This window comes from Sapajus apella, unplaced genomic scaffold, assembly GCF_009761245.1.
Source record: "Sapajus apella isolate SASKATOON/1434 unplaced genomic scaffold, GSC_monkey_1.0 scaffold26, whole genome shotgun sequence".
Taxonomy (NCBI): Eukaryota; Metazoa; Chordata; class Mammalia; order Primates; family Cebidae; genus Sapajus; species Sapajus apella.
This window is the reverse complement of record NW_022436966.1, coordinates 11,515,555-11,543,543: the sequence shown is the minus strand read 5'-3', so window position 1 is coordinate 11,543,543 and position 27,989 is coordinate 11,515,555. Positions and strand designations below refer to the sequence as shown.

General features: G+C 41.2%; 1 protein-coding gene across 2 annotated transcripts; it reads right to left on the bottom strand.

Moving 5' to 3' along the window:
• Positions 1-27,959, bottom strand: CCT4 (chaperonin containing TCP1 subunit 4). Of its 2 annotated transcripts, none has more exons than XM_032292009.1 (14): positions 27,939-27,959; positions 15,408-15,460; positions 14,507-14,596; positions 11,689-11,797; positions 10,313-10,455; positions 8,466-8,587; positions 7,998-8,130; positions 6,604-6,743; positions 3,670-3,766; positions 3,472-3,582; positions 3,245-3,375; positions 2,873-3,107; positions 1,125-1,238; positions 1-272 (listed from the first exon to the last, which is right to left on the bottom strand). In XM_032292009.1, the coding sequence occupies exons 2-14, from the start codon at positions 15,417-15,419 to the stop codon at positions 258-260; spliced, it is 1,452 nt and encodes a 483-aa protein (XP_032147900.1). In that variant the 5' UTR covers positions 15,420-15,460; positions 27,939-27,959; the 3' UTR covers positions 1-257. The 2 variants fall into 2 exon arrangements, with proteins under 2 accessions (XP_032147900.1, XP_032147899.1); XM_032292008.1 differs by lacking the exon at positions 27,939-27,959 and adding an exon at positions 18,144-18,441.
• Between the last annotated feature and the right edge of the window lie 30 nt (positions 27,960-27,989).

Below are 27,989 nucleotides of genomic sequence, written 5' to 3'. Positions count from 1 at the left end.
TTTTATGCTTTTATACGTTTTTGAAAAGCATCAGGAATAACAGAGTATTGTGAGAAAATAAATCAATATGCCTTTTGAAACCAAATATTTAATATTTTCATTAAATTGTTTCAATACAATTTCAAGCAAGTGCCAACTGGAAGACCAAGCCCAGGAATTCAGAGGAAATAATCTTCCAAACAAGGAACACCAAGGCGACCTGCTTCCACTCCAGCTACAATACTGGTGACCATAATAGTGCTGGTCAATTATCCAGGTTATCGAGTGTTTACCTGATAAGAGAAAAACTTAGGTTTCAAAACTTGTAATGACAAAAATTTAAGGCTGGAAAATGTTTAAGGCAATAAAATTAATAAAATTATCCCCATTTTTACAGGTGAGGAAAAACTGTATTAAGTATGAACTGCCGTCATCTTAATGACTAGCAAATATTTATCAAAAGTGAAAACTTTAAAAAAATAATGGTCAGCTGTAGTGGTTTATGCCTGTAATCTCAGCAGTTTCAGATGTTGAGGCAGGTGATCACTTGAGGTCAGTAGTTTGAGACCAGCCTTGCCAACATGATGAACCCCATCTCTACTAAAAATACAAAAATTAGGCCGGGCGCGGTGGCTCAAGCCTGTAATCCCAGCACTTTGGGAGGCCGAGGCGGGTGGATCACAAGGTCAAGAGATCGAGACCATCCTGGTCAACATGGTGAAACCCCGTCTCTACTAAAAATACAAAAAATTAGCTGGGCATGGTGGCGCGTGCCTGTAATCCCAGCTACTCAGGAGGCTGAGGCAGGAGAATTGCCTGAACCCAGGAGGCGGAGGTTGCGGTGAGCCGAGATCGCGCCATTGCACTCCGGCCTGGGTAACAAGAAAGAAACTCCGTCTCAAAAATATAACAAAAAAAAAAAAAAATACAAAAATTAGCTCAACCCAGCTACTCAGGAGGTTGAGACAGGAGGATCGCTTGAACCCTGAAGGTTGAGGTTGCAGTGAGCCAAGATTGTGCCACTGCATTCCAGCCTGGGCGACAAAGAAAAACTCTTGTCTCAACAAAAACCACCACCAAAAAAACTTTTAAAAATATATGCCTTTTTGACCTCCTAAGAAAATCTGCAACCTGGAAATACTTACCACATCATCAATTTTCAGAATGCTCCGAACAGTTTCAGTTGCAAGGGTCAGAGCACTGACTGATACCAACAGAGGCTGGACAACCAGTTCCTCCAAAATGTTGGAAATACCACCCTGCAAGTCAAATCAGCACATTTTAGTGTTTGTAGTAATATACACCAGCAGCCATATGGGTACCAGTGAACTTCAAGACCTTATCAAATCTAGTTTTCCCTTTGTCTAGGCATGTTAGAATATGATACTCTACTAAGCTTTTCTCTACACTGTGGGTTGTATTTCAACTAAAAATTGGAAAAACTGAATTAATGCTGTAGTCACCCAATCCTAACTCAAAAACAACTTCTTCTAAGTATCGCTTTTTTACAATACCAGCAAAATTAGCCAAATGATCAGTCGTTATCTTTAATGCTTAAATCATATCTGAATTTTAATTCTGAATTAGGCCAACCCTGGTCTACTCGAGTCTATTTCCACCTTAAATTATTCATTGCACCATCCTACTTCCCTTTATCCTGGGATTGCTCCTGATGGTCTGTAAGAGGCATCCTTGCCTCCAGTCTTCCCTTCTTAAAATATTTTCATATCCTTAGCCCCTTGCTCAAAGAAATTTTTAGTGGATCCCAACTACGGGAAGAAAAAAAAAAAAAAAAAAAAAAAAGTCTGGCCCAATAATTAAGGGCCTCCTCATTCTAGTGATACTAGTGATAGGTTTTCTTTTTTTTTTTTTGGAGACAGAGTCTGGCTCTGTTGCCCAGGCTGGAGTGCAATGGCACAATCTCAGCTCACTGAAACCTCTGCCTACCGGGTTCAAGCCATTCTCCTGCCTCAGCATCCCAAGTAGCTGAGATTACAGGCACCTGCCACTGAGCCTGGCTTTTTTTTTTTTGTATTTTTAGTAGAGATGGGTTTTGCCATCTTAGCCACACTGGTCTCAAACTCCTGACCTCAGGTGATCTGCCCTCCTTGGCCTCCCAAAGTGCTGGGATTACAGGCATGAGACACCATGCTTGGCCTATTAATTGCTTTTATCTGATCTTTCCAACCTAAAGCCCACCATACCACTAACATATAGCCCCAGCTGTACCCAGGTGAAGAAATGCTTGGTCCTTCTCACCTGAAAAACTACTGCTTACCATCTGGAATTTCCTCATCCCCTACCAACCAAAAGTGCATCTTCATAAAGCCCTCCCTAAACAAACAGTTCCATCCTTTGGAGTTCTGTACCATACAGAAAGTATCATGTTGGATTGTCAGTTCTTTCCCATCATGTAATATTTGTCTCCTCAATAAAACATTAATAAAAACTGGTATTATTACTATGTGATAACTTTACACAATTACACTAGCTCATGCTAACTAGGGCAATGATTTTTTAATACAGTCTTTACCATATGCCAACTATGTAAGAGCTTGTTCACTAGAAATACATTTAGTTCTTACAACAGGCCTATGAGGGAACTATTAGTCATCTCTGTTTTTACAACCAAGGGAACTGAGGACAGACTAAGTAACTCACTAAAATCTAGTCAGTAAGTAGCAGATTTAATGAACAAATAATACTCCCCCCACCTAAGGTGTCAACATATTCCTTCTCACTCAATGGCACAGATTAATTACCCTGCAGCAGGCCTCGTATTTAAATCCAAGATAATGCTTTCATTACAAAGCTTTCCATTTAACAGATAACTATAAAGCTTGTAATATTTAATATTAATCAACATTTTCTATATTAGAGATTAAATGATTACCTTTCTGACATTAATGCCTGCAGTTTTTTCTCCCTGGGCATGCCGGTTTCTTAGCTCTGTAACTGTAGAAATGGGATTCAGGCCGGCATTTTCAGCTAGTGTAGATGGAATGACCTCCATGGCATCTGCAAAAGCACGAACACAGTAGGATTCCATACCACTCAGTGTTCGTGAATATTCAGTTAATCGTAGGGCCAACTCTATTTCTGGAGCACCACCTCCTGCAATAAGAGCCCTGAAATTCATAAATATATTTTTAGCTTATTTTATCCAACAGAAAGTTATTTTTAATAATTTATTATTTACATCTTAAAAAATAGAATATAGTAGTTTTAATGTTCAAAACGTTAAATAACGTAACAATGACATTACCTCTTCTTCACTAAACAGCGAATAACACAAAGGGCATCATGAATGGAGCGCTCAGCTTCCTCAATCACCAGTTTGTTAGAACCACGAACAACAATTGTAACTGTTTTTCCAGGGCTGGCACAGCCTGTAATCTTCATTAAATAAATTCCAAATTAAGTATCTGAAGGATTTAAAAAACCTCACATCCAAAACCTAAGCAAATAAAAATTTAAGTATAATACTGTTACCTTGAGCAGTTTGCCAGAACCATTTAAATTGACCTCCTCAGCTAACTCGGCAGAACCCAGCATGTCAGCAGTAAATTGGTCAATATGAGCAACTGGTTTGGTTCCAATTGTCTGGAAAAAATAGTCAAATCCACAAATTAAGGCAACATTTATCTGACTATTAGACATTTTCCACAAATACAGATGTTAATGTTTTACCTTACAAATAAATTCAATGTCTTCTCTTTCAATATCCTTAATCACCATTATCTTCATTTTGTTCAGAAAGTGTAATGCAAGATCACTAAGAGCATCTCTAAAATACAAAATCAGTCATTATGTCAATGCTAGGTTTAAAAGAAAACTTTTGCTCTTCAAATCCTTTAAGGTTTTAATTACTGTTTTTTTAAATGGCTCATCCCATTATTTGTGAAGAAAAATGCTTTAGTTTACTAAGTTCACAAGCTCAAAATTAAGATTTCCAATTCTATGGGAAATTTTAGTACAATTCCAGTATTAAAATGTACTCTGTCCTCAATGACACTGTAACACACACAAGAGATAACTAGGCCACTATTTTTTCCCCCATTTATTTATTTATTTTGACTGACTTTTTTTTTTTTTTTTTGAGACACAGTCTCACTCTGCAGCCCAGGCTGAAGTGCAGTGGTACAATTTTGGCTCACTGCAGCCTTTGCCTTCTGGGTTCAAGTGATTCTCCTACCTCAGCCTCATGAGTAGCTGGGACTCCCATGTGGGCATGTGCCACCACGCCTGGCTAATTTTTTCTATTTCTCGTAAAGATGGGGTTTCATTGTGTTAGCCAGGATGGTCTTGATCTCCTGACCCTGTGATCCACCCACCTCGGTCTCCCAAAGTGCTGGGATTGCAGACGTTTGTCACCGTGCCCGGCCTTTGACTTTTTTTGAGACTTAGTTTCGCTCTTGTTGCCCAGCTGGAGTACAATGGCACGGTCTCGGCTCACAGCAAACAAACTCTGCCTCCCGGGTTAAAGCAATTCTCCTGCCTTAGCCTCCCAAGTAGCTGGGATTACACTCGTGCCACCATGCCCAACTAATTTTTGTATTTTTAGTAGAGATGGGGTTTCACCACGTTGGCCAGGCTGGTCTTGAACTCCCAACCACAAGTGATCCACCCGCCTTGGTCTCCCGAACTGCTGGGATTACAGGCATGAGCAACTGTACCCAGCACACATATTTATTTTTAATAGAGAGAGGGTCTCCCTATGTTGCCCAGGCTGGTCTCAAACTCAGGGCTCAAGTGATCCTGCCACTTTGGCCCCAAAAAGTGCTGGGTGGGTTTACAAGCGTGAGCCACTGTGCCTAGCCTTATTTTTCATAATAAATGAGCACATCTTGGTAACTAAAAGCTTATTAGTACTTTATGAATTTAGAAGTATTGATTCAGACTCCACAAATTTACACTTCCCCATGAACTACTGGGAATAATCTAACAACTCTGTGATAATAGACAGGGAAGTATTACTAGTATCCTTGCTACAAAGATAAGCAAACTGAGTTTGGGGGACAATTTACTCAAGTTCAGTAGCTATTATATAACTGGGATTAGAACCAAGTCTTCTGACTCTTCAAAGACCAAATAAAATGAACACCCAGAGTATATTCTGGCATATTAATGGAATACATGGGAATGTGTCTATTTGAAAAAAAATATTGGCCGGGCTTGATGACTCACGCCTGTTAATCCCAGCACTTTGGGACGCTGAGGCAGGTGGAACACCCGGGGTCAGGAGTTCAAGACCAGCCTAACCAAAATGGTGAAACCCCATCTCTACTAAAAATATAAAAATTAGCCAGGTGTGGTGGCACACGTGTGTAATCCCAGCTACTCTGGAGGCTAAGGCAGAAGAATCGTTTGAACCCAGAAGACAGAGGTTGCAGTAAGCAAAGACAGAACCATTGCACTCCAGCCTGGGAGACAGAACAAGACTCCGTCTCAAAATAAAAAAAAAAAAAAAAAAAGAGAGAAAAAGAGTGATTTCTTCAAACTTTAGAAAATTCTTTTCATCTATGGACTATGCACAGAGCATTCCCTGGAAAACAACCTCTAAATGACAAGGCAAGCGAATTGCATAGATGTTTAAATAAATTCCCCTTTTAGCTAATTAATTCTGCAACAAATTTGGCTTTTTAAAAAAACAAGTCTTGATGTTTAGGATACCTTGGTCTAGGAAAGATTATACATCCCACATTTGAAAGGGAAGATAACCCACTTTTTATCAAAATGTAATAATGCTTTTCTAGCTTGTAACTACAAGGAATAATAATGCTGCCAAAAAAAAAAAAAAAAAAAAAAAAAAGGCAGATTTCTGGTGGTTTACCCAACTCAAATGTTTCTTTAAAAACTGCTATTAGAAGCGTAGTTTAGGCTGGGTGCAGTGGCTCACGCCTATAATCCCAGTACTTTGGGAGGCTGAGGCGGGCAGATCACAAAGTCAAGAGATTGAGACCAGCCTGGCCAACATGGTAAAATCCTGTCCCTATTAAAAATACAATAATTATCTGGGTGTAGTGGTGCACACCTGTAGTCCCAGCTACTCAGGAGGCTGAAGCAGGAGAATCGCTTTAACCCAGAAGACGGAGGTTGCAGTGAGCCAAAATCACACCACTGCACTCCAGCCTGGCACAGAGTGAGACACTGTCTCAAAACAAACAAGCAAACAAACAAATAAACAAAAAACAAAAACGGCAGGCTTTCTTGGCCCTGTTCCTTACAGGCTCCACCCTGAAGCCAATAATCTAATTAAGAAACAGGTTTTTAAAAAAGCCAAAACACAACTTTCTGGCATTTACTTAGCTAAGAAAATTACACCTATATTGTTTTACATTTACAAGTCATGTAATTGTTGAAAGTGCTTTTCCCACATGCCTCTGAACTTATACTTACACCATTTTTTCCCTTGGTCTGAGCAAATAATGGTACAATATTTAAGCCTAACACTTTATCTCTGTGCTTTTAAAATAAAAATTCTCCCATTTCGTTTCATCTAAGAGTTGTCCCTTAAGAAATAAAAATTTAGAGTAAATCAAGTATTTTATCAGAAAAAATCCTGCTAGTGGAGATCCAAAATCATTTATCATTAAGAGATGAACAAAACAAATAGCCCCATACCTTAGAATAGACTTCTGTATAAGAAGGACATTACATCCTGTTTTTTTAATTTGCTTCACTAAATTTAAAATATAGGCTCTCTCCTCTCGAAGCACTCTGTCCATCTGGGCATAGTCAGAAACCACTATTTGATTATCCATCTGTTCAGAAAAAGAACATTATAATTTGCATTGTAAGATATTTTAAGTTTAAACGTAGATGACTTTTAAGTGAAAATACTACGTACTGGAGAAATTCAACCAAAATTATACCAAGCAATAAATTAAACAGACATGCATAGGAAAGAGTCTGGAAAGACATATGCCCCAAACTTGGGTCTTTTACTTTCAACTAAATACACTGCTGTCTTACTTTTCTGCAAGTACTTTTTTATAACCAAAAAATGTAGATGGGGTGCGGGCCGGGCGCGGTGGCTCACACCTGTAATCCCAGCACTTTGGGAGGCTGAGGCGGGTGGATCACAAGGTCAAGAGCTCAAGACCATCCTGGTCAACGTGACCCCGTCTCTACTAAAAATACAAAAAATTAGCTGGGCATGGTGGTGCGTGCCTGTAACCCCAGCTACTCAGGAGGCTGAGGCAGGAGAATTGCCTGAACCCAGGAGGCAGAGGTTGCGGTGAGCTGAGACTGCGCCATTGCACTCCAGCCTGGGTAACAAGAGTGAAACTCCGTCTCAAAAAAAAAAAAAAAAAAAAAGATGGGATCCATCTTTAATCTGTGTGAATTTGTAAATCAACAATGATGACAATGAAAAGATGGGGTCCCAATATGTTGCCCAGGCTAGCGTGCAGGGGCTATTCACAAGTGATGGAATAGCAGTCTCAAACTCGTAGGTTCAAGCAATTTTTCTGCTTAAACCTCCCAAGCAGCTGGGGCTACAATCGGCTAGCTTTCAATTTCTTTTTTTTTTTTTTGAGACGGAGTTTCACTCTTGTTACCCAGGCTGGAGTGCAATGGCGTGATCTCGGCTCACCGCAACCTCCGCCTCCTGGGTTCAGGCAATTCTCCTGCCTCAGCCTCCTGAGTAGCTGAGATTACAGGCACACGCCACCATGCCCAGCTAATTTTTTGTAGTTTTAGTAGAGACGAGGTTTCACCATGTTGACCAGGATGGTCTCAATCTCTTGACCTTGTGATCCACCCGCCTCGGACTCCCAAAGTGCTGGGATTACAGGCTTGAGCCACCGTGCCCGGCCGCTTTCAATTTCAATATCCAAACTGAGGATATAGACTTGTCATCTGTAGCACCAACAGCTTCTGTTTTTGTCTCAATTCTAATAATTCTTTTGAGATCTATGCTTTAAATCACTAGGAGTATTCACTGTTTTTAAAAAACAAATGCCTGGATTATTAAAAGGTTAAGCACAAATGGAACCAATTTCATTTCTACTTACATCTGTTTTGGGAGCAGATAAACAAAACTGAATAAGCCCAATCTTGGCCTTTTCAACTCTGGTTATGCCAGAATTTGACACTTTTTGGGTGAGAACCAGCCCTTCCACCAACTCACAGTCATCAATTGTCCCACTAAAAAAAAGAGAAAACAAGGAAGGGTGGTAGTTAAGGGGGAGTGGAAATCTGTACATTTTGTTAACAAATTAAAAGTCATCAGTTCAATAAAATGTGCTAACAACTAACATTTGTTATTGCCCCATTCCTGGATCTCTTTGATCCACTACTTACTATCATAATATAAACAAAATCTTGAGATTACCATAGTAATACAAGTTCTCACGAAAACAAAAACAAAAAGAGAAAAGAGAGCTTTGTGACTTTCATCTAGGTGTTTTTAACTTATTTATTTTTGGCAATCTTATGCTCATTTTCAACTTTTTATTCAAGTTGTAATTAGAGATGCTTACCCAAGCTTCTTAACTATTTTAATGTCTCTAAGATCTACACTGGTGGCTGTGGCTGGGTCAATCACTTTCATCACTGCATTTACACTCATTGGAGAAAGCAGACTTGAATACTGAGAAACAACCTAGAATTATTTAAAAAAATAAAAAAAAAAAAAAAATAAGGTTACCTTCACAGTAGAAATAAGTCTTAATTTTTCTATGACAAAGATACTTAAGAAGTGCTCTAATAATTTCTGCAATAGGGTTTGGGTGGGAAGAGGTAAACACACATGAGAAGACAGCCCATAAACTGTCTTTTCCATTTAGGGTGTCATCAGGGGTACAAAATAAAAACATGTATGTTTGCTTTTTTCTTTTATTAATATAGTAGCTTAGACTGTAGAATATCAGTTTTATTGGAAATCAAAAAAGCGTAATGTGAATATTTCCTATCTAAAATCAATGTGTTATGAGACATTAATGTTAGGTATGTACATTCCTGATGAGGCACTCATAAAAATTGCTAACATTTATCAATCATTTAATATATGCCAGGCAGTAGTCTTAGAACTTTACATATTAACTCATTCAATCTTCTCTGAAAAACTGAAACCAAGAGGTTAAGTCATTTGCCCAAACAAACAGCTTAGTTAAGTCGTGAAGTCAGCACTGAAAAAACACAAGCGGTCTAGACTCTATGACTAGTGCTTGTAACCATTACACTATACTAATTATATTAGTTCTGGGAACATCCAACAGTATCACTTAGTGTCCCTAACACTGTCTAACATTCAAACAAAATGAATCTATGGACTAAATACTGCTTTCTTTTTGAGACGGAGTCTCGCTCTGCTGCAATCTGGGCTCACTGCAACCTCCGCCTCCCGGGTTCAAGCAATTCTGCCTCAGCCTCCTGAGTGGCTGGGACTACAGGCGTCCACCACCACACCTGGTTTATTTTTATATTTTTAGTAGAAACGGGGTTTCACTATGTTGGCCAGGATGGTCTTGATCTCTTGACCTCATGATCTGCCCTTCTCGGCCTCCCAAAGTGCTGGGATTACAGGCGTGAGCCACTGTGCTCGGCCCAATACTGCCTTTTTTTTTTTTAAAAAAAAAAAAAAAAAAGGAAAAATGATTAGGGGGAGGGAGGGATAAACACAGAACATTACAGAACACAAGTGACATGAACTCCAAAGAAATTTAAAAGTACAACACCCCTTTAAGTTTGGTAACTAAGAAAAGCAGCATATGTATTAGTTAAGGGATGGACCACGATGGGCAGCCTGTCCTGGGTTCAAATCTCAGCTCTTTCTGTTAGTGGTCCTCGGATAACTTACTTCTCTAGATCTACTCTTTTATTCTATAAAATGGGGATACGACTACCTGAAGGCCTTGAAGAGGATAATAAATGTAAAAAATTTACCACAACGCCTACCATATTAAGTATTCAATAAAAATTAGCTATACTACTAGTGATCCTACAGCAGTCTTTCTGATTTGGTAGATGAAAAGGTTTCTAACAGGCAAATTAAAATATCTAGCTTTATCAAAACACTGTTACAATGCATTGGAAATGGATATAGTATACATTAAATATTCTAATTCCTTTGTTAGCCTCATGGCTCATTTCTTCTCATAATCTTACTTAAACCAATTCAGTTACACAGATTGTAATAGTTATCCAGTCAATCTTGAGACTTGGTTTTTATGTATTATATAGCATCAAGGAGCATAGAATAACATACTTTAATTTGACCACTATCCGTTACTGCTTCTTGAGACTTAGTTTTTATGTATTGTATAGCATCAAGGATCATAGAATAACACACTTTAATTTGACAACTATCCATTAGTGCTTGTCTCACCTTTGAGTTCAATGAAGTGGTTGCACTATTTAACAAAGTTTCTCTGTCACTCAGTTCCACAGGTCGAGACATGTCAGTCAAGATTTCAATTCCCTTTTCCAGGGCCTTCTGGAATGACTCGGAAATGATGGTTGGATGAATCCCTGTCATTTGTGAAAGCCTAGTTATCTAATTATAACAGGTAAACTACACATTTGACATGACTTAAAATTTTTCTACTTTTACTAATGTCAAAGCAAGCACAAATTTATTCTTTTTTTTTTTTTTGAGACAGAGTTTCGCTCTTGTTACCCAGGCTGGAGTGCAATGGCGCGATCTCGGCTCACCGCAACCTCCACCTCCTGGGTTCAGGCAATTCTCCTGCCTCAGCCTCCTGAGTAGCTGGGATTACAGGCACGCACCACCATGCCCAGCTAATTTTTTGTATTTTTAGTAGAGACGGGGTTTCACCATGTTGACCAGGATGGTCTCGATCTCTTGACCTCGTGATCCACCCGCCTCGGCCTCCCACAGTGCTGGGATTACAGGCTTGAGCCACCGCGCCCGGCCAAATTTATTCTTAAGTACAAAGGTATGCTTCAGTTGTAAAAATGGTGGCTTGAATAACCTACTAACTGGCTAATAATTTACTTCCATCTAATTTAAAATAGATCAATTACATACTTAAAAACCAAATTTTATACCTTTCTTTCTTTCTGAGACGGGGTCTCACTCTGTCACCCAGGCTGGAGTGCAGTGGCCTGATCTCTGCTCACTACAGCATCCACTTCCCAGGCTCAAGCGATCCTCCTACTGAGTAGCTGGGACTAGACACACACCATCACACCTGGCAATTTTTTTTTTTTTTTTCAGTAGAGACAGGGTTTTGCCATGTTGCCCAGTTTGGTCTCAAACTCCTTCGGCTCAACTGATCTGCCAGCCTCAGCCTCCCAAAGTGCTGGGACTACAAGTATGAGTCATCACACCTGGCCGATACTTTTCAAAATATCACAAGTCTACATAATAAGTAGAGTTAAGTAATTGAAAAGTCACTAATATGATTAAACACCATTTACTAAAGTAAGGACAAGCCTGACTTTCTCTCCCAAATCATCTTTCCTAAGAGTCTAAGATTGGTAATATTACTACCAGTCATTTTTGAATGGAAAAATTTGATTTCCATTCAAATAGGAGCCCAGCAAATATCAGAAGCCAAAGGAAATTTTCTTCTAATTACTATCACAAATATAGCAAAATCTAAAACTTTAAAAATTCTTGGTAAAAAGATTATTCCAAATCAAATCTTAAATCCCATATTACTTACAATAACCTGGCTTTTCCTTAAGTTTGTTCTTTTAAACTTTTCTTTATTCAGTAATAAAGCACATCCTACCCACCTTTCTGAAGAAGCTTGGTACAAGAATCTAAGAGAGAGCCAGCAATGATGACTACTGATGTGGTACCATCTCCTGCTTCTATATCTTGAGCCTTAGACAGCTCCACCAGCTAAGTGAACAGAACATGCCAAGTTGCACAATGAGAAATGAGAGAATCCAGTAACACCTAATTCAAATGATCACACCAGCATCACAAACAGAATCTGAGGATTCAGCATAATTCTTGTTTTCTGATTTGTTGTTGACCTTGGGTTTCATTTAAAATTAAAGACTAATATATGATCGCCAGTTCAGGTTGTGGGTTGTAATCTCCCCCTGCCCTGGTACTCAGAAGTTCTAATCAGAAAGCAAAAATGCTGTATCAGGAATACTCTATAGACTTGGAAGCAAAGAAACAGGGCATTCCAGATGAGACTAGAGCATCAAACTTATTTATTTATTTTTTTTTTGAGACAGCGTCTCACTCTGTCACCCAGGCTGAAGTACGAGAGTGTAATCATGGCTCACGGCAGCCTCTACCTCCTGGGCTCAAGCAATCCTCCTGTCTCAGCCTCCCGGGTACCTAAGGCTATAGGTATGTGCTAACACATCTTGCTATTTTATTTTATTTTTTTTTTTGAGACGGAGTTTCACTCATGTTACCCAGGCTGGAGTGCAATGGCGCGATCTCGGCTCACCACAACCTCCGCCTCCTGGGTTCAGGCAATTCTCCTGCCTCAGCCTCCTGGGTAGCTGGGATTACAGGCATACGCCACCATGCCCAGCTAATTTTTTGTATTTTAGTAGAGACGGGGTTTCACCATGTTGACCAGGATGGTCTCGATCTCTTGACCTCGTGATCCACCCGCCTCGGCCTCCCAAAGTGCTGGGATTACAGGCTTGAGCCACCGCGCCCGGCCATCTTGCTATTTTAAAAAACAATTTTTGTTTTATAGAGATGGGGTCCCATTACGTTGCTTAGAATGGTCTCAAACTCCTGGGCTCAAGCAATCCTCCTGTTTTCAGCCTCCCAAAGGGTTGAGATTACAGGCATGAATCATCATATCCATAAAGAGTCTTTTGCCAGGTTTATTTGAATAGACCCCTTGTAATCATAATCTAATTCATTTAGAAAGCCATCTTTACATAACTAAAGGGATTTTTTTGATAGAAATTTATTTTTTTTCTTTTTGTTTTGAGACGGAGTTTCGCTCTTCTTGACCAGGCTGGGGTGCAATGGTGTGATCTCAGCTCACTGCAATCTCTACCTCCCAGGATCAAGCGATTTTCCTGCCTCAGTCTCCCAAGTAGCTGGGATTACAGGCATGCACCACCACACCCGGCTAATTTTTGTATATTTTTTTAGTAGAGATGCGGTTTCGCCATGTTGGTCAGGCTGGTCTCAAACTTCTGACCTCGTGATCCACCCACCTTGGCCTCCCAAAGTGCTAGGATTACAGGCGTGAGCCACTGCTCCCAGCCAATAGAAATTTATTTCTAATGCATTTGTTTTTGCTCATATGACTGGACACTAGAATTATTTTGATATTTAGTTGAATCATTATTTTTAATAAATGTCTGCAAATTTAGATGTGATTTATTTTACATACAATTATTTTGTTCTCTTCCATTATCCATTGAATAATTTGTACTAAACGAGCAGCACAGTCTGGGCGTGGTGGCTCACACTTGTAATCCCAGCACTTTGGGAGGCCAAGGCAGGTGGATGAGGTCAAGAGATCAAGACGTGGCCAATATAGTGAAACATCGTCTCTATTAAAATACAGAAATTAGCCAGGCATGGTGGTGCGCGCCTATAGTTCCAGCTAGTTGAGAGGCTGAGGCAGGAGAATTGCTTGAAGCCGAGAGGTGGAGGTTGCAGTAAGCTGAGATGGCGCCACTGCACTCCAGCCTGGAGCCTGGTGAAAGAGCCAGGACTGTTTAAAAAAAAAAAAAAAAAAAAAAAAAGTAGCATTTGTTTTCAATCTCCTCATTCCTCAAGTGTATGCCACATTTCCATAGACAAGTGTAAGGTAAAAGAAGTAAAATAATTACTCTATTTCCAGTAGATTATTTTTAGACAATGAATTTTCTTCTGTGGACATGGTGAATTGTTATGTATCATATCCTAATAATACAGCGATCATTTGAGAGGAAAAATATTCATTTCCATGGACAAGTATGGTGACTTGTGTTTTTTTTTTTTTTTTTTTTACACAACATCTTGCTCTGTCACCCAGGTTGGAATGCAGTGGCACAATCGCAGCTCACTGCAACCTCTGTCCCTGGGCTCAAGAGATTCTCTCACCTCAGTCTCCTGAGTAGCTGAGACCACAGGGGTGCACCACCACACCCAGCTATTATTTTCTGCATTTTCAGTAGAGACAAGGTCTTGGCATGTTGGCCAAGCTGGTCTCAAGCTCCTGAGCTCAAGCAATCCTACCATCTTGGCCTCCCAAAGTGCTGGGATTAAAGGTGTGAGCCACTGTGCCCAGCTGTTCTGGGATTATACTGTCACCCAGGATGGAGTGTAGTGGTGTGATCAGAGCTCAATGTAGCCACAAACTCTTGGGCTCAAGCAATCCTCCCACATCAGCCTCTGGAGTAGCTGGGACTAAACGCATGTACCACCACGCCTGGTTTGATTTGTGTTTTATTATCAAGTCACACCAAAAAGCACAATGTTAGGCACACAATGTATCCTAAAAATATGACTGCTTAGCATAAAAAGTGTTCATCATGCTTAAATATCATGTGATCAAATAAATTTAACTGCTTACCAAATATCAAATACACTAAAAAAAAAAAAAAAAAAAGCCTCATCTAAAATTATACTTACCATTCTGGCTGCTGGATGTAATACTTGCATTTGTTTCAGAATGGTAGCACCATCATTTGTAATGGTTACATCACCCTTTCCATCTTGAATCTAGAAAAAAATTTTAAGTTATATTTCAATGTGACACCTTAACAGTTTTACTAAACTTTTTATTTCAAAATAGAGAAATTTAATTTCTATTTGCGTGGTACTTAATTTTGAATTCTATTCCCTTACATTAGCATGGTAATTTAAGAATATGTAGTAACAGTCCAACTTTACCAAAGAAAAAACTGGCTTTGTTGCAGAGTAATCTAAAAGTGAAGAAATGTAGACACGCACAAAAGAAAAAAAAAAGAAGACATTACAAAGAAGCACCTGGTACCTTTAATAATTTCTCATTAATCAGAAACATGATTTCTACCATGGATACCCTAAAGGAGCACCATGCAATGCAGTGAACACATTTCCTATAGACAACACAGAAACTTTTTTCCTTTTTTTGTCCTACAAAAAGGACAATGGCATTTTAAGGAAAGACTGATTTTCGAATATCCAGAGAGAAGGATAATCTGCTTATCATCCAGATGATCCTCCATATTGTCGTATCTCCCAGAGACCCACATTAGGATACAAAGTTACATCCATAAGGGACACTAAACGGAAACCCTAACACCTGTATTTATACTTTCCACTTAACTACATAATAGATAACTATGTTTGGGTATGCACTCTCATTGTTTAAAAAGTATTAAAATATGAATTTTAGTTTAGTCCTGCTGACTCCGAAGCAATCTCTCCTGCCGCTCAACTCCAGGTACCCAATGCTTTTTACTTTTTAAACAGCACATCTAACTCTCCATCAAGATCTTGTAGTGTGAACATCAGTGCTCAATTAGCATTCAATAACACAATTATTTACCATTTTATCCATTCCTTTTGGTCCAAGGCTTGTTCTAATAGCATCGGCAACCGCTGCAGATGGGGGGAGGGGCGAGAAAAAAAAGAAATTAGGACTTTTTTTTTTTTTTAAATAAGAGACAGGGTCTTACTATGCTGCCCAATGGCCTCAAACTCCTGGGCTCAAACCACCCTCCCGCCTCAGCTTCCCGGAATAGCTGGGAGTACGGGAAATCAAGGCTCCTTAAAGAACTGAGTATTTTTCCTCTCAAATGATCACTGTGTTCTTATTAGGATATGGTGCATAACAAATCGTGATGTCCACAGAAGAAAATTCATTGTCTAAAAATAATTTACAGAGTAATTCTTTAAATCATAACGTCTTTTAAATTATAACATGTCACTCTATTGTTAGTCAAAGTACACAGCATTAATATTTGTAATGAGGTTATGGCAGAATACATTATGAGGATTAATCTGATCTTCCTTTAGATGTCAAAATAGTACAGTCTAGTTAGGAGCTCTGAGAGTTGCTATTTCCTAGATTCCTTAAAATAGGACAAGCAGCAACAGGACTGTCTAGATCTAAGATACTGATGGATGAGTATCCTTTTTCCAAAATGATTAGGACCAGAGTGTTTTGAATGTTGGAGTATTTCAAATTAGGAATGCTCAATTTACATGTAATTCACTTGTTTACTCTGTCTAGTGAGTAATCTCTGAGAGCAAAGACTTTTGTTCTGTTCACTAACATGACAGGGTATAGGTGGCCTACACAGCAAAAATTAACACCGCCAAAAGGACAAACCACAATGGAATTGCTTGCTATAGAGCAAGACACTCTTTTTAAAACACCAACAAGGCTGGGTGCGGTGGCTCATGCCTATAATCCCAGCACACTGGGAGGCTGAGGCAGGCAGACCACCTGAGGTCAGAAGTTCGAGACCAGCCTGGACAACATGGCGAAACTCCGTCTCTAAAGAAGATACAAAAATCAGCCAGGCATGGTGGCGGGCATCTGTAGTTCCAGATACACAGGAGGCTGAGGCAGAAGAATTGCTTGAACCCAGGAGGCAGACGTTTCAGTGAGCAGAGATCATGCCACTGCACTCCAGCCTGGGGGACAGAGTGAGACTCCATCTCAACAAACCAACCCAACAAACAGCAAAAGTCTCACATCAAAGCTTTTGGTCATCATCAGTATGTTATAAAACATCTGGCCGAGGACGGTGGCTGAAGCCTGTAATCGCAGCACTTTGGGAGGCCGAAGTGGGCGATTACCTGAGGCTAGGAGTTCAAGATATAAGGGGGTCATCTTCACAAATAATATAGGTGGCCTTTCCTTCCCAAATGCACACCCTCCTCTGTTGTTTCATTTCTCGGTCCAGTTTTGTTTCAAAGGTTACTAAATTTCCCACTTCTTGTTTGTTGAGTATCAGTCATATTATAAACTCTCTTGGCCCCAAAATTTATCTTTCAATATTCTGTTCCTAATCTAATAAATTTAAGCTTCAACTATGGTCCCTAGACAATTAATCCTACAAACCTTCATTTCTAGGTATGTTATCTCCTGAACTTCGAAATGACTCCTAAATCTGGCCATTCTGACCTTTCCAAGTCATTAGGCCCAAGTTACTTTTTCTTCCATCCAGCCTACCTATCTTAGCACCATCATATTCCCAGTTACTTGGGCTGATGACTGCAAATACTTGTAAGGTGCACTTTATATACATGGGTCTTTACATACTTTCTTCCTGAATCCTCACAGCAACCCTACACGTTGACTACAAAGAATGATCCGTAGCTGAGGGAGATTAAGCCAAATACTTCCCAGGACACCAGGCCTTTAAAATCTGACCCCAACCTACCTTTCTCATCTCGCCTCTTTTGTAAACAGTATTCTCCAATCCAAAAGAAATACTATACTCGATATACACTCTGGCAAGATCTCTAAGCCTCTGTCCTGACTTTTCCTTCCAGATTTTTCTATCAACTCGATTTATTTTAATCTTAACTCTAAAAAGCAAACATTTTCCTCCTCAATTTTATAGGCAAGAAATCTTTGGCACAGAGGTCACACGTCACTTAAGACATGAAGTAATGGAAGGAGAATGAAACCGATGCTCTTCCTGATTTCCAATGTGTGCCACACGCTTCTACAAAAAAACAATTGTTTTTTAATTTGCCTATATCTGACTGCACATGCAGAGACGACAAATAAGCACATAACTTTCCGCAACTACTTCCAAACAAGATACTTATGTCGGTTCCTACATCCCAGTACAATGAGCCACGCCCCAATTTAGACGCGGAGAGTTCACCCAATTTGTCTCAACAGTGGTGCCAATTGAAATTTATTTGATAGCTCTTTAAATAAGAATAAGAAAGCCGAAAGATATTTTGCATTCTACCAGCTCCCATAGGCAGGTAAGCGACAGCCCTTAAGCGTCGGATCCTTAGGGAAGGCTGCATGCAATTCTGGGCATTTTAAACTGCTTTTGGCTCCAACATGAAAGATGCACAAGGCAGAATGACACACTAGGAGATTAAGATGCAAAATGAGTCAAGTCCAAAGACCTCCATACTTCAGGTTGGCAATCATCGGCAGAAAAACAAAAATAAGAATCCCTCCATTGGGCTGCTTCTACTGGGAGGACAAGAGAGGATCACCCGAAGGAATGGGAAATGAGCCAAACCCGCGCAAGAGAGCGCAGAGCACGACCCCGCGGCGCCGCGAGTCAGGCGGTGAGAGTGATACCTTTGGCGGCGGAAATGTTGCTGAAGCGGATCTGGGCTGGCTTATCGCGGTCCTGATAGGCGCCCTTCCCGCGGCCGCCGGCAGCTCCGGCAGGTGCCCCACTCCGGGGTGCCACATTCTCAGGCATAGCAAACTCGGCTGGGTCTGCGTGGGCTCGGGAAAAACGGATGGACCCGGATTCTGGCCGGCCACAAAGTAACGGAAAGCGCCTACTGCCTTCACGAAGCTTCCAGAAACCGGCGCCGGGAAAAAGCGGAGGCGGAGAAAGGGGCCTTCTTTGCTTCACGGCGCTGGCGTGACGTAGGAGGCTGTCTGCTGCGCGCCGGGTGAGGTGGATGAGTGCGGGGTGCTCCGGGCTGGTGAGAGCTCTGGGCTGGTGAGGAGTTCCGGGCTGGCGAGGTTGTCCGCCCGGGGCGCTAGGGATGAAGAGCACCGGGGGCGCCTTTACGCAAGGCAGCAATGACAACGCGCGATTTTAAAGGCGAGTGCTGAGGACACCCGCATTTCCTCACTACTTTACACGGCTGTGAGGTCCCCTTCTTTTCTCTCTCTCTTTTTTTTTTTTTCCCAGACCGAGTCTCTCTTGTCGCCCAGGCTGGTGTGCAGTGGCTCGATTTCGGCTCACTGCAACCTCAGCCTCCTGGATTCAAGCTGTTCTCCTGCCTCAGCCTTCAGAGTAGCTGGGATTACAGGCACACGCCACCACCCCCAGCTGATTTTTGTATTTTTAGTAGAGACGGGATTTTACTGTTAGCCAGGCTCGCCTCGAACTCCTAACGTCAGGTGATCCACCACCCTTGGCCTCCCAAAGTGCTGGATTACAGGCGTGAGCCACTGCGCCTGACTTTTTTTTTTTAAACCAGGATCTCACTCTGTTTGCCCAGGCTGGAGTGCAGTGGCGCGATATCGGTTCACTGCAGCCTCGACCTCCAAGGCTCAAGCGATCCTCCCGCCACAGCCTCCCAAATAAGCGGGACGACAGGTGCCCGCCACCATGCCCAGCTAATTTTTGTATTTGTTGTAGAGACGGGGTTTCGCCGTGTTGCCCAGGCTGGTCCCGACCTCCTTGGCCTTCCAACCCGGCCTGAGGTCCCCACCTTTAACCTCGACTGCACCTATCCGCGCCATGGGTTGGACTCCAGGAGACTGTTTTTGCCCGGCCACATAGACATGAATTTTATGCAGTTTTGTTCATTTTGAAAGAGAGTCGGAAAAGGGAGATTTGGAATAAGTGAAGGTTTTCCTTTGCTTTAGGTGTCGAGGTTGGTTGTCTGGTATTGGTTGATACTGGGTGGTAGAGGTTTGACAGACTGCCAAAATCAGGTCTATTTACCACCACCCACTTATCTGCACTAGTGTCTCCTGCATAACATAGCCACTGACTCTTAGGGACCGTAAATGTTAACGATCATTTAATTCCTTTGTCGGCTAAGCACAGTACTAAACCTTTACATGTTTTATCTCATTTAGTCTTCAGAATAATCCTTTGCTTAGAAGGTTAGGGAACTGGAGCCCAAAGAGGGAACTGAACTCCAAGGTAAACCAGTCAGTAGGTAGAAGCAGTATTCTAATGCCGAACAAGGACCAGAAGCCAAGAGCTAAACTGCTGGTCTCCCGTTACCGCTATATTTCAGTAGGGAGGTTTTATGAGATGAGGTTCGTTAAATATTCACTAAAAATTATTAAGCGCCTGCAAAGTGCAGATGCCTGTGGTAGATTCAGAAACAAATGTTCAAAAGTAGTTAATCTTGTAATCATAAGGGGCTGTTGTTTTTTTAACACACATTTAGGATATCAGCAGTAGGAGCCAGGCACGGTAGCTGACGCCCTTAATCCCAGCACTTGGGAAGGCTGAGATGAGAGGATCACTTAAGGTCAGGAGTTCGAGACCAGCCTGGCCAACATGGTGAAACCCCGTCTGTACTAAAAATTAAAAAATTAACCAGGGGTGTAATCCCAGCTTCTCAGGAGGCTGAGGCAGGAGAATCGCTTGAACCCGGGAAGTGGAGGTTGCAGTGAGCCAAGATCATGCCACCGCACTGCACTCCAGCCTGGGTGACAGAGTGAGACCTTGTCTTAAATATATATATATATATATGTATATATATATATATGTATATGTATATGTATATATATGTATATGTATATGTATGTGTATATATATTATATATATAGGCACTAGGCAATGAAGATCAATAAACTTCTGAGGCCAACTTTTCCTCAGAGGACCAGAATACTCCCAAGTAGCACGTAAACATTCTATGGTTATTTGTTGGTCGGGCCCGGTGGCTCATGCCTGTAATCCCAGCACTTGGGGAGGCCAAGGCGGGTGGATCATGTCAAGAGATGGAGACCATCCTGGCCAACATGGTGAAACCCTGTCTCTACTAAAAATACAAAAAATTAGCTGGGCATAGTGGCAGGCACCTGTAGTCGAAGCTACTCAGGAGGCTGAGGCAGGAGAATCACTTGAACCCAGGAGGCAGAGGTTGCAGTGAGCCGCCACTGCACTCCAGCCTGGTCATAGAGCAAGGCTCCGCCTCAAAAAAACAAAACAAAAAAAGTTATATGGTTATTTGTTTAGACACTGATGTAATATGTTGGAAACAAAAAATGTTTATTACAAAAAAAGTGGGTGATGATGGACATGCATTAATTTTGGGGTAGAAAATACCGGATTTGAGTTTATTAATAGCTCTGCTACTTACTAGTTATGTGACCTAAGGAAAGCCACTTAAATCCATTGGGTCTCATTATCCTCATCTATAAGATAGGATGGTTGAACTAGATGATCTCTAGGGGTTTATTAAACTCTATGAGTTCTATCAGTATAAGGAGTTGACATGTCAGCAGTAAAGGACAGAGCAGAATTTGGAAGATGCCATTTTTAACTTCTTGGGACAGTCTTCAAGTTTTGAGACGTGCTTTAAATATCCAAAATGTTTCAAGTCATAAACTTTTTTCTTTCCTGTGAAATTAGAATTATTTTTGTTCCTGGGATTAGGCAATAAAGAAATGCTAAATATCGGCTTTCATGAAAGTGTTAATGTACATTATTTCTCCATTAGAATGGCATTTTAACAAATATTAAAACATAAACACTTGTGTAGAGTTCTTTATATACGGAAAGCACTGTTGCTAATGAAGGATAAAAATATTTTTAAAATACTTTCCTATATTTAAAAAATACTTTCCTATCAGATCCAAGCAGATGTAAGGCTTATGTGGGAATAGCCTTATATAATTTCCATAATAATTTGTGAAATAGGTTTTACAAAACAATAATACTTTGTAAGCCATCCAAATGAAGGTTCTCTCTACAATGAATAGCCCACCATGTCCTAGACACCCAGTAATAGGACTGAGCCAGGCACTGGTTAGGGTTAGAAAAAAAGAGAGGGTTGTATGTATCTTCTTTCTTTTAGGTTTTACTCCAAAGATAATATTGTTATTTTGTATTTTTCTCTGCATTAGTTTATTATTGAGACCACCATTAAGCACTATTTTCCTAAGCAATACTGTTTGCATCATTCTTTTTTTTTTTTAAGTCAGAATCTTGCTCTGTCACCCAAGCTAGAGTGCAGTGGTGTGATCTTGGCTCACTGCAACCTCTGCTGCTTCCCAGGTTCAAGCAATTCTCCTGCCTCACCTTCCCAAGTAGCTGGGATTACAGGTGCCTGCCACCATGCTTGGCCACTTTTTGTATTTTTAGTAGAGATGGGGTTTCACCATATTGTCCAGGCTGGTGTCTTTGGCATGCGGCACATGCCTGTAGTCCCAGGTACTCAGGAGGCTGAGGCAGGAGAATCGCTTGAACCTAGGGTGCAGAGATTGCGGTAAGCTGAGATCACACCACTGCACTCCAGCCTGGGCGACAGAGGGAGACTCCGTTTCAAAAAAAAAAAAAAAAAGGGACCAGGTGAAGTGCCTCACACCTGTAATCCCAGTACTTTGGGAGGCCGAGGTGGGCATGAAGTCAGGAGTTCCAGACCAGTCTGGCCAAAGACACCAGCCTAGATAATATGGTGGCAGATTTTGCCTCTTCTATGCATGCATTTGAGTTAAATAATGATAGCAATGTTTTGTTGTTGTTGTTTTTGAGATGGAGTCTCTCTCTGTTGCCCAGGCTTGAGTGCAGTAGCATGATCCCAGATCACTGCAACCTCAACCTCCCTGGCTCAGGTTATCCTGCCTCAGCCTCCTGCATAGATGGGACTATAGACCTGTGCCACCCCACCCATCTAATTTTTGTATTTTTAGCAGAGACAGGGTTTTACCATGTTGATCAGGCGGGTCTCAAACTTCTGACCTCAGGTGATCCGCCTGCCTTGGCCTCCCAAAGTGCTGGGATTACAGCCGTGAGCCACTGTGCCTGGCCTTTATTTTCACCTGCTCCTAAAAGAGTAGTGTATTTCTTGTGAAGGTTTTTTTTTTTTTTTTTTTATTTTTTTGAGACGGAGTTTCGCTCTTGTTGCCCAGGCTGGAGTGCAATGGCGCGATCTCGGCTCACCGCAACCTCCGCCTCCTGGGTTCAGGCAATTCTCCTGCCTCAGCCTCCTGAGTAGCTGGGATTACAGGCATGCGCCACCATGCCCAGCTGATTTTTTGTATTTTTAGTAGAGACGGGGTTTCACCATGTTGACCAGGATGGTCTCGATCTCTTGACCTCATGATCCACCCACCTCGGCCTCCCAAAGTGCTGGGTTTACAGGCGTGAGCCACCGCGCCCGGCATCTTGTGAAGGTTTTTAGAGCTGGGAGTACTCAGGAGTTCTTAGTCATGTTAAAAGAAAAAACAAACTCTGTAAAATATTTTAGATGTTTATTCTGAGCCATTATGACTGACCACAGCCTGGGGAAAACACAGCCCAAGAAGCCTTGAGGAAGTGGTCCTGAGGTGGTCAGATTACAGTTTGGTTTTATGCATCAGGGAGGCAGGAGTTACAGGCAAAGATGTAAGTCAATACATGGAAGGTATACATTGGTTCAGTCCAAGAAGCCAGGATATGCTGAAGCCGGGATTTGCAGATTATAGGTGGATTCAGAGATTGTTTAATTTGTAACTGGTTAAAGTTGTAAGGCTCTGTCTAAAACTTGGAGTCAGAAGACAGAAATGTTTAAGTTAAAATAAAGATGCTATGTCAGAGTTAGCCACAATATATTGCCTCAAAATGACTTGTTCAGCAAGACTGATGGCCTGCAGGCATGACTTAACCTTTGCCTTGCATGGCCTTCTGTCTTGTTTATAATATGGTATCTTATTGCCACAGAGTCTTATGATCCCTATTTTAACATTAATGTTGGTCAGTGGTTGTGTCTAAACTCTGAAAGGAAGGAGGTAGAAGGATGAATGTTCAACTTCCCTTCCTATGATGGCTGGAAACATAATTTTTCAGGTTTCTCTGGGGTCCCCTTGGCCAAGAGGAGGTCTGTTCACTTGGTGGGAAGCTTAGGATTTTATTTTTAGTTTACAGTCAGGACCCATGGAAAACTAGGAGGTTTATAGAAAGACTTCTGAGGGGTAAATTAACCCATAGATATTATAGGCTACATTTGGTGTGTGTTTGTATTTTGGGGAGAAAGTGTCTGAGGCTTTTATCAGATTCTGAAAGCATCTAGTGATATAAAAAAGTTTGATTCCTATTTAGTGGATGTGGAAAATAAAAATTTTAAATTAAAACACTTTTTTTTTTTGAGACGGAGTCTTACTCTGTCACCCAGGCTGGAGTGCAGTGGTACGATCTCAGCCCACTGCAACCTCCGCCTCCTGAGTTCAAGTGATTCTCCTGTCTCAGTCTCCTGAGTAGCTGGGATTACAGGTGCACACCACCATGCCTGGCTAATTTTTGTATTTTTAGTAAAGACGGGATTTCACCATGTTGGCCAGGCCGGTCTTGAACTCCTGACTTCAGGTGATCCACTTGCCTTGGCCTACCGAAGTGCTGGGATTACAGGCATGAGCCACTGCGCCCGACCAAAACACATTTTTTTTTTTTTTAAAAAAGCAAGATTCCTGGCTTTTCTCTGTAATGTAGAATACACATATCCTGTAAAGCTTTCATGGAAAGAATTTTATTGCTGGGCGTGGTGGCTCATACCTGTAATCCGAGCACTTTGGGAGGCCAAGGCAGATGGATCACCTGAGGCCAGGAGTTCAAGACCGGCCTGGCCAAGATGGTGAAATCTCTACTAAAAATACAAAAATTAGCCGGGTATGGTGGTGTGTGCCTGGAATCTCAGTTACTTGGGAGGCTGATACACGAGAAATTGCTTGAAACCAAGTGGTAGAGGTTGCAGTGAGCAGAGATCCCGCCACTATATTCCAGCCCGGTGACAGAGTGAGACTCTGTCCCCCTACAAAAAAGAATTTTATTTTAGGACATACTACTTATTTAATATTTTTATTAAATAACTTTTTATTACAACAGTATTACATTTACACTGTAGATATTTAGAAAAATCAGGTAAGTAGAGAGCCATCCTCAGTTACTAAGTATATACTATAACCATGTTGATGAATAACCTTCCAGACTTTTTCTATGTACGTTGATAGGTTTGACTATATAAACTTGGGGAAAGTAGTTGCATGTAGGTAACAACCATTAATATTTCTATTCACAAAGAGCTCTTAGAAATCACCGAAGTGGGCTGGGCGCGGTGGCTCAAGCCTGTAATCCCAGCACTTTGGGAGGCCGAGGCGGGTGGATCACAAGGTCAAGAGATCGAGACCATCCTGGTCAACATGGTGAAACCCCGCCTCTACTAAAAATACAAAAAATTAGCTGGGCATGGTGGCGCGTGCCTGTAATCCCAGCGACTCAGGAGGCTGGGGCAGGAGAATTGCCTGAACCCGGGAAGCGGAGGTTGCGGTGAGCCGAGATTGCGCCATTGCACTCCAGCCTGGGTAACAAGAGCGAAACTCCGTCCCAAAAAAAAAAAAAAGAAATCACCGAAATGACAGAAACCCCTATGGAAAATGGACAAGGAAATAGGAAGAAATACAAGTAGCCAATAAATATAGTAAAAAGGTATTCACTTTCAAAATTTAAGGAATGCAAATTAAAACAGTAAGATAATATTTTTCATGTATCACATGGCAAAGGTTATTAAGAATAATTTAGCCAGGTGCAGTGGTGTATGCCAGTAGTCCCAGCTACTTAGGCTGAGATGGGAGGATAACTTGGGCCTGGGAGGTTGAGGCTGCAGTGAGCCAAGGTCATGCCACTGCACTTCAGCCTGGGCAACAGAGTGAGACTCTGTCTCAAAAATTAAATAAAAAAAAAATGCCAGTGTTAGTAAGGTTTCATAGAAATAAATAGGTGCAGCCTTTCTGGTGGGTAATTTGTAACTTATGTGTTTAATAGTCCTGTTTCTTTCTGCTTGCCGCCCTTTCAGTTATGCTTTTTCTTTTCTTTTTCTTTTTCTTTTTTTTTTTTGAGGTGGAGTTTCACTCTTGTTACCCAGGCTGGAGTGCAATGGCGCGATCTCGGCTCACTGCAACCTTCGCCTCCTGGGTTCAAGCAATTCTCCTGCATCAGCCTCCCGAGTAGCTGGGACTACAGGTGCGCGCTACCATGCTCAGCTAATTTTTGTATTTTTAGTAGAGACAGGGTTTCACCATGTTGACCAGGATGGTCTCGATCTCTTGACCTCGTGATCCACCCGCTTCGGCCTCCCAAAGTGCTGGGATTACAGGCGTGAGCCACCGCGCCCAGCCCAGTTATGCTTTTTCTTTTTCACCAACCATTCTTTGCAACTTCTATAGGTACATGTAAAACAATCTATAGTTTGTCAAATTAAAGTTTGGTTTACTTGAAGCCATGGAAGCAACTCTGAATTTGCCTTTTAGGAAATTATTTTAGGAAAAGAAATACATTTTTTCTATTATAAAGAACACCTCTAGCCAGGCATGGTATCGTGGCTCATGCCTGTAATCCCACTACTTTGTGGGGCCGAGGTGGGCAAATCACCTGAGGTCAGGAATTTGAGACCAGCCTGGCCAATATGGTGAAACCCCATTTCTATGAAAAATACAAAAAGTAGCTGGGCATGGTGGCATGTGCCTGTAATCCCAGCTACTTGTGAGGCTGAGGCAGGAGAATCACTTGAACTTGGGAGGTGGAGGTTGCAGTGAGCTGAGATTATGCCACTGCACTTCAGCCCAGGCAACAGAGTGAGACTTTGTCTCAAAAAGAAAAAAACAAAACAACAAAAAAGCAAAACGTCTTTACTGGATCAACATTAATTAAAGCAGTCTAGATGAGTAGATTCTCAACAGTGTGTCACTGCCTTGAAAGTGGCATTTCAGCTGTCACTTTGTTTCTTTGAGACAGAGTTTTGCTCTTGTCCCCCAGGCTGGAGTGCAGTGGCAGAATCTCTGCTCACTGCAACCTCTACTTCCTGGGGTTTAAGCGATTCTCCTGCCTCAGCCTCGAGCAGCTGGGAGTACAGCCATGTGCCACCATGAAATACCATGAAAAATAATTTTTGTATTTTCAGTAGAGATGAAGTTTCACCATGTTGGCCAGGCTGGTCTTGATCTCCCAACCTCAGGTGATACACCTGCCTCGGCCTTCCAAAGAGCTAGGATTACACATGTGAGCCACTGTGCCTGACCTCAGTTGTCACTTTGAAGGAAGGGTAGGAATGGCATAGGTGGGAGAGAGGTCAGAAATATAAGACATCTTACCATGCAGGGTACATTCATAAAGGTGAAAACATGTTTGTTATTATCTAAGCCTAAAATCAAACTCCATTTTATATATAAACATAATGTCATTTTAGTTTAGCATTAATATATACAGAACATTCCAGCTTTGCCATGACTGTAGAGTGAGGGAAGAATGTTTTTTCTTGTAAACTTTACCAACTGTTGTTTACATTTCAGAGCATCATGTTACCAGAAGCAACTGTTCTCCCTCTGGAGTCACCAATACCACACACCTGTCTCAATCTGCATTTGTAGAAGTCACAGGTGGTTCTACATAAAGATGTAAAGATACATTCATCTAGCTACTTTATGTGTCTTTTAGTCAACTAGTATAGGTGTACACATATTATAAATTATTTTCCTTTTAGTTTTATGCTAAATTACAATTAGGTCATTGAGTTGAGATATTCACATACTGTGAAACTAATCTTTTAAAGTGTACAATTCAGTGGGTTTTAATATATTCACAAAGTTGTGCAACCATCACCACTATCCACTTCCAGAATGTTTTCATCATGCCCCAAAGAAACTCTCTATCTATGAACAGTCACTTCCCATTCGCCCCTCCTTGAGATTCTGGCAACTATTACATTACTTTCAGTCTCCATCGATTTGTCTATCCTGGACATTTCATATAAATGAGATGTCTAATATTTGGCCTTTTATGTCTGGCTTCTTTTACTTACCCTGCTTTTAAGTCTCATTCATGTTGTAGCAGGTATGAGTACTTTATTCCACTTTTATGGCTGAATAATATATTGATTTTTTGAAATTATATGGGTGGGAAGTTATATTATCTACGCATTTTATTTCAGGATAGTAAAGGAGGTGTTAACAAAATATTTGTAATAGAACATTGGATCAGAGCTACTGGTCTAGCTGGAAAAACAAGACAGGTGTATATAAAAAGGCAATTAACAACCCAAACGAAAACATCATGCAATCAGGAGACAGTTAAATTTTCTAGGACAAAGGACGATAGGTAAGGATTAGGCAGAGATTAAATATGAGTGATCGATCCTATTCAGTTAATGAGTTGGCAAAGCCTGGAATGAGATACAGCCATCCAAAAGTTAAACTGCCAACCTTATAGGATGCTAGCCTATCTCCTGTAATTTCCACTGAGAGATCTTTCTT